This window comes from Calcarisporiella thermophila (genome assembly GCF_041956535.1).
Source record: "Calcarisporiella thermophila strain CBS 279.70 unplaced genomic scaffold VTP21scaffold_13, whole genome shotgun sequence".
In the NCBI taxonomy this organism is placed as follows: Eukaryota; Fungi; Calcarisporiellomycota; class Calcarisporiellomycetes; order Calcarisporiellales; family Calcarisporiellaceae; genus Calcarisporiella; species Calcarisporiella thermophila.
Window position 1 is genome coordinate 475,601 of NW_027192203.1, and position 7,339 is coordinate 482,939.

The 7,339-nt window shown below is 42.1% G+C and overlaps 2 protein-coding genes across 2 annotated transcripts; both read left to right on the plus strand.

Moving 5' to 3' along the window:
- Nucleotides 1-124: 124 nt before the first annotated feature.
- VTP21DRAFT_2114 (uncharacterized protein) lies at nucleotides 125-3,402 on the plus strand (the record flags this gene model as incomplete). The annotated part of the gene is made up of 11 exons (XM_069392274.1): nucleotides 125-211; nucleotides 293-371; nucleotides 442-881; nucleotides 956-1,054; nucleotides 1,119-1,246; nucleotides 1,308-2,280; nucleotides 2,355-2,469; nucleotides 2,535-2,632; nucleotides 2,704-2,816; nucleotides 2,894-2,956; nucleotides 3,024-3,402. The coding sequence occupies 11 exons, from the start codon at nucleotides 125-127 to the stop codon at nucleotides 3,400-3,402; spliced, it is 2,574 nt and encodes an 857-aa protein (XP_069250691.1).
- Nucleotides 3,403-3,771: 369 nt separating this feature from the next.
- On the plus strand, nucleotides 3,772-6,924 carry VTP21DRAFT_2115 (uncharacterized protein; the record flags this gene model as incomplete). The annotated part of the gene is made up of 6 exons (XM_069392275.1): nucleotides 3,772-4,027; nucleotides 4,108-5,757; nucleotides 5,845-5,859; nucleotides 5,920-6,024; nucleotides 6,083-6,121; nucleotides 6,185-6,924. The coding sequence occupies 6 exons, from the start codon at nucleotides 3,772-3,774 to the stop codon at nucleotides 6,922-6,924; spliced, it is 2,805 nt and encodes a 934-aa protein (XP_069250692.1).
- Nucleotides 6,925-7,339: the final 415 nt, after the last annotated feature.

Genomic DNA, 7,339 nt, shown 5'->3' on the forward strand with positions numbered 1-7,339 from the left:
ACATAATTGAGAACAAGATAGTTGGTTTTTAATGTATTCACGCACATCCATCATTATAGTGGGAAAATATAATTAGGGAAAGAGACTGTGTACCTAAGCTTTATACACTGTTAAGCTTGTTGCCATGTCTCGCGATCGATTTCCGACAACTCCTAATCTCTATGAATTAAATCCAGAAGTACAAGATCTACTTTCCATCGATGAATTCAAGGTAAGAATCATCAAGTAGTAACCTTGCTTCCTCAATTGCCACAGTTACTCTGGATTATTTAATTCTAATCCTCCTGACTAGAAAAAAGATTTTACGACCAAGGAATTTATTGAAAATTTATCAAGTGCTATTTTGAGTGGTTCCGATGGCGAAAAGAGAGGTAAATGAATAGCGCATATTTAGTATTGAATGACACATCAGTTTATATGTAATAATTCTCATATGCATAGCATTCGATCCAAAGCCCCTAATTCGAACTTTCGAAGCTGCAGTCAATCGTCTGGAGAGCTTGCGTGTTCATGTCCGTGACAAGTGTGATGAGATTGAAGGGAGCGCACAACTAGCTGAGACTTCTCATAAAAAACGACTTGGGGAACTCAACTCGCTTTTTCAGGACGTGTATCGTTCCTTTGAGAATCTCGAAACACGTATCAATGAGGTGGGGAAAACGGCAATCCGCATTGGAGAACAACTTGAAACCTTGGATAAGCAGAGGACAAGAGCCTCAGAAGCACGAGAGGTGTTAGAGTACTATACTGATTTCATGCGAGGAGGGTCGAAAAGATTGGAACAGTTGCGAATGGGAAGTGGGCCGGATGGTCAGCGCAAGGCAGCTATAATTGCTAGGAGATTAAATGTTATTTCGAAAGATGTCGGGGCCGATGGCAAAGTACATTATTTTTCGACAAATTACTTCCTATCTATGTTTTCTCAATACTGTATGCAAATTAACGAATCATTTAGACAAAATCTGCTATCGAGAAATTCTGCGAAGTGTTAGAGAAGGATCTGCTGGAGGACTTTGATCGAGCTTATCGTCGCGGAGATGCTAAGATTATGGCTGTAAGTTTAAGTGAATATCCTGATGGGTTTTAATTTATTGCGCTGATACTAGTCTATTCAATAGCACTGTGCGAGAACACTACAAGAATTTAATGGAGGTCGCTCATGTATACAAATTTATGTGAATCAGCACGAGTTTTTTATGTCAAATGCTGTGCTTTACAAAGCAAATTCCGATCTACCGCCAAAATTGTAAATTCAAATTAGCATCCTTCATTAATATTTATTTTATCTGAATCTATTAATTCATTAGTGTTCAAGGACTTGAATCCCCTTCGATGGAGCTGCCTCCTCCCGACGATGGCCTCGTCACACTTTATGATACTGTTCATAGGACAATCTGTCGGGAAGCAGATATTATTGTTGCGGTATTTCCTCGACCGGCCCAAGTAATGAGCGTATTTCTACAACGCATATTTGCCCAACCAATTCAAAGCTATCTCGAGAGCTTACTCAAACATGCTGAATCGCATTCGCTCCTCGCCTATCTTCGTACTCTAGCAGCCGCGCATGCTAGCACGAAAGCTCTCATTCAGAACCTAAGTTCTCTTGATACTCTTGTTAAAGTAACTGATATCACCTCAACATCGGCTGAAGTATCTTCATCAGGCCCTAGACTAGGAGACGGTAGCTCGTCCGCCCCTCTTTCTACTACTCTTTTACGGTGTAAGGAAGATCTTTTCGTCCCTTACACTGAGGGTGACAACTATTTGAACAAGGAGCGTGGATCTCTATCTGGACTCTTTGAAAATCTCTTGGCCAAATTTTTCTCGGCACAAGCGCAGCGAAAACTGAAAACCAAAACGGGCGGTATGTTTGCTCGTACTTTTAACCAGATTTCATCGACTGCTTCCCCAAACAAATCGGATACTGAAATGCAATCACCTGTGAACGGAGCGACTAATGGAAGCTCGATTTCAGACGAAGAGGAGGCAGGATTGCCTTCCACAGAGATCATCTTGCACATTCTTAACATACACGCGGAAGCAGTGGCTCGATCCATTGAGCTCACGTCCGAAAGCGATCAGCCGCGAGTTGCTGGGCTACTTTTTAAGACACTATTGGAGTATGCAGTCACGCGCTATGTAGAGGCCGCGCTTGACGGCGCATTGGATGAGTTGGCTGCGCTAGACACGAAGACAGAGCCCGAATTTAGAGGAATGCTGGTTGTGAATAGAACCAACGATGTTTTGCGCCTATTACAGAGCCACTTTAAGGCAGCCATTGTAAATAGGCCATTCTGTTTTTTTCCTATTTTTCTTCGGTATTTTATATTCACGTTCTCTTTGCATTACCTTAGTTACCCCTGGTGATCGCATCTCCGATTACGCATCGCGAGGTAGTAAAAGATAAGAACGAGTTGATGTCGAAGATTGAAGACAAAGCAAATCAGGTGGTGCAAAAGACCATCGATGGTCGGTAGCGATTATTGGCCCGCCGCTCTCTCGCATCTACTGACTCTTTTGCATATGTTCTTTAGCTATTACTGCTCATCTAAGCTTTTTGCTATCAAAGCAAAAGAAAAACGATTTCCGACCAAAAGACGAGGATGCTTTGATTATGAGCTTAGCTACCCAGGTGATTTTTTTACAGTCTCTATTGTTCTTATAGTATTCAATATGCTGATCAATAGTCCATTCCATTAACAGCCGTGCACTAATTGCGTCGAGTTTCTTAAAAAGATTCATAGCAACATTACACAGTGCCTTGAGGGAAAGAATCTTGAGGCATTTTTCCTGGAAGTTGGAATAAGCTTTCATAGGTAGGTGGTGCTCAATCTTCTTGGAATGGCTTCTACGTGTTCTATTGGATTTCGAGCTAATGCTCATTTCTTCTTAGTATTTTGCTGGAGCATTTGAAGAAGTTTTACGTGAGTGCCGCGGGCGGTCTAATACTTACAAAGTGATGCTCACTGCGTTTATTTTTTTCACCCTGTATATTAATTATCTAATCTTCTTATTATTTGTAGAGATATCGTAAAATACCAGGAAGTTATACATGTGTTCAAGCTTGCCCAACTAAATGAGCGCTTTGAAATGCTTCGCCAACTGGGTAACCTCTTTATCGTTCGGCCTGAGATTCTCAAATCCATCCTTTCTGAAGGATACCTGGCTCGTATTGATCAGCAGCTTCTCTATCCATACCTCGAAATGCGCGTTGATTATAAGAGCGCAAAGATCGACCACCTCATTGGAATAGTGAATGGGAATACATCTACGAGTGGTGCTACAAGTGACTTGGACATCCTAGGCAAAAGGCTTTCCAAATTGGCGTTAGAGGACGGAGTAAAAGACGCTTTGTCAAAATACTCCACAAAGATGACCGCGTATTATTCAGCATTTAGATGAAGTGAAACACTGGTTTTTCTTTTCCCTTTTACGTTGTCCTCTTTTTTTTTGTATATTTTTTAATTATTGTTTTGCTTATCCGATTAAATTCCAAGCTCTGTGATTTTCACTATTATTGCGGAGTTATTTAATATCTTCTTTATCACGTATATTAAAATCGATTAAAATTTTGAAAGGCTAACCTTAGATGAAGGGGTATTGAGAATGTGCGTTCTCACGCTAGCACAAGCAAAAAGGGGCCTTCGCTCCATTTGCAGGGTCCGGTACATCTTTGTCATGCTTACTGCTATAGTCATTCTTCTTCTAGTCTCCAATCCGTCTTTAGGGGCGTTTTCTTCGCTAATCTCTTCATCCCGAAATGAGATCCCAATGTTCCGTTCCCAGGGAGCCTGTCCAGCTTCGGCAGAGGCTGGAGATTGCGGGTATTTTGGAATAACACAAGAAGAGTGTTTGGCACGGCAGTGTTGCTGGCAGCCCACAGATCGCGATGGCGCCCCTTGGTGTCTATATAGGAAGGATATGAAATATACGTGTGCGGTGACAGAGGCAGGGAGAGAAGACTGCGGGTGGTTTGGAATTAAAAAAGATGAATGTGAAAGGCGTAATTGTTGCTGGCAAGAATCCGGTATTTATCTCCCCTCTCCGCTGTGTTTGCTATTCTATTTCAAAGGCTTATTCATATGAATCTATTGAAAATTAAAACAGATATTAAAGGGGCAAACTACTGCTATTTCCGTAAAGCTCCCTGTCCTGGATATCAGCTCTCATCACCAAAGCAGAACGGCCGGGAAATGAGTGCTAGTCTCACCCTCTCCGGCGAATGTGGTCGCTATGGGCCGGATCTTCCAAAGTTGCAGCTTAAGGTCACCCACGAGACGCCCTCTCGCTTGCATGTCAAGATTTATGCAGAAGGTCGCTACGAGATCCCTGATTCTCTCTTGCCACCCCCTTCCAACCAGCCATTCGACAGTGATCCTCTTTACGATTTCACACATGAGTCGAACCCATTTTCTTTCCGAGTACTGCGCAAGAGTACTGGAGAGGAGCTACTAAACACTAAGGTGAAGGGGATGGATTCTCTAGTATTTGAGGAAGAATACTTGGAAATCTCTAGCATTCTGCCTAAAGAGGCGCATATCTACGGCTTGGGTGAGGTAGTCCATGCATTCCGTAGGGATCCTAAACAAACGTTGCAGACGATGTGGGCGCGAGATGCTGCTACGCCCATCGACGAAAATGTCTACGGGAGCCATCCGTTTTACATGGAGGTTCGTAATGGGACTGCGCATGGTGTTTTCTTGCGGAATAGTAATGGGATGGATGTAATTCTAAATCCCGGGAAGATAACTTATAAAGTTCTCGGCGGAGTATTAGACTTTTATATCTTAATGGGACCAACCCCTACAGACGTTATCCAGCAATACACTGAAGTGGTCGGTCGTCCCGCAATGCCCCCACTCTGGTCGCTCGGTTTCCATCAGTGTCGCTACGGATTTAAAAATATAGAGGAGGTGGCTACTGTGGTTCGTAGATTCCGAGAAGAGAAAATCCCCCTAGACACGATTTGGATGGACATAGACTATATGGAGGGTTGGAAAGATTTTACTTTAGACCCTGTTAACTTCACCGAGGGGAAAGTGCGTGCGTTTACTCAAGAGTTACAAAAGAATGATCAGCATATGGTGATTATCCTCGATCCGGGAATCAAGATTGAACGAGGACATTTACCTTACGATGAAGGAGTGCAACTTGATATATTCTTAAAAAATGAAAAAGGAAAAAATATCGTTGGGAACGTCTGGCCAGGATACACCCTTTTCCCCGACTTTTTGAATCCAAAGACTTCAGAATGGTGGGAAAGACATATCCGTGATTTTTCAAAGAGGGTAGAATTTGATGGACTCTGGATTGATATGAACGAGGTTGCGTCTTGGTGCGATGGCGAGTGCAACGTCACTGAAACGGAGGTGCTAGCGGGCAAAGCTCGTGCACCAATTCATTACAAAAGGAAACTCCAAGCCGACTCTGCATCTTCTCCTCCATATCGTATCAATAACGCAGGTAAACGAGCATCTCTCGACCAAAAGACTGTCTCTGTGAAAGCCGTGCACGCCAATGGCCTGAAAGAATACAATGTCCATAATCTCTACGGCCACAGTGAGGCGATTGCGACCGATCGTGCATTACGCAATGTTTTCAAAGGGAAGCGCCCGTTCATATTGACAAGGTCTACATTTGCTGGGACAGGATCGTATGCTGCCCACTGGTCGGGTGACAACTGGTCACAATGGTTACACCTCTATCTGTCGATACCTGCAATACTGAACTTTCAACTTTTTGGCATACCTCTGACTGGTATGTGCATTTTCTGCTTTTTTTTTCCTATATTCTATTGAAATGCTTCTCATTAATTATATGCTTTATCCTATTACCATCGTTTAGGTACCGATATATGCGGTAAGTATAGTTGGATTTGCTATGTATGATTGATTCCACTCACCAACTATCCTATTGCAGGTTTTATCGGAGAGGTTACCGAAGAGCTGTGCCTTCGCTGGATGCAACTTGGCGCATTCTTCCCTTTCTCTCGGAATCACAATGCAATTAATGAACCTGATCAATGTACATCAATTTTTTTTCGATACGAAAATACTCAAACTAATATAATTATTGTTCATAGATCCTTATGTTTGGCCATCAGTTGCAAAAGCATCTCGAGGTACGTTTAGAATTTGTTTAGTCAAGTAATTGCATGTATTAACTGATTTCTTTTCATTAATAGAGGCCCTTCTTATTCGATATTCTATGCTTCCCTATATATACACCCTCTTTTATGATGCTCACACTCTTGGCGCTACTGTCTGGCGTCCGCTGTTTTTCGAATTCCCTAATGAATCAGAAACCCTTATGATAGATCGACAGGTAATGCTGGGCGATGCAATACTTATCTCTCCGGCTCTTGATGCCGGGGCCCGAAGTGTAAGCGCCTATTTCCCTCGAGGCATGTGGTATGATTTCCATACCCGCACACTGGAGATAGAGGAACGTGACTCTGGATCATATCATAAAATCAAAGCACCTCTTGAAAAGATACCTCTTCATATACGTGGAGGTAGAATCGTGCCTTTACAGCATCCGGAAATGACGACTGCGGCAACGAGGAGAAATGAGTTCATTCTTCTCATTGCTCCTGATTCGCAAATCGCAGCAACTGGTCGGGTATATCTGGACGATGGACAGAGTGAGAAAATAGAGGACAATTATTCAGATATAAAATTCCAGTACAGTGATGCTCGACTATCGGGTAATGGTAAATATGGCTACCAACGACGTGAGGGTACAGATAAGATTGGCGAGATTGTAGTGTTTGGGGTGAAAGGACACAAGGGGGTTAAGGACATTCAATTGAACTCGAAGTTGGTAAATGGGGCGACGGTGGATATCAAAGATGGAACAGCCGTATTCAAGGGTCTTTCGATACCACTCACCAAAGAGTTTGTCTTAAGTTGGAAGTGGGAATGATGTGGCATTATATTTATAATCTAATGAGGCTCGGATATTCTTTGCAAAAAAAGCGCCCCCAGGACCTTTTTTAATACCGCTAGATAAATTAAGAGGTGGAGGTCAGCATCTGCAAATTTTAACTCTTTAGGTTTTCTTTTCTTTAACCAATAGAATGAGTTCTTTCTATGGAAATTGACTTGGTGTGAGAATCATGAGTTAAAAGAAAATTACCCCTTAAAATTCAAAACTGTAGTACACCATTAATACAGGGATATTTCAAACTATTTTAAATTGAATAACTCTCATTTTGTCTCCATTAAAAACTTAATGTGTATAAATAAATGGTTTTCTCTATTATAAGCAAAAATTTGATGAGAAATGTTAAGATTTATGCACATGCTAGATGCTTTGGCACAATTAATACATCAACTTT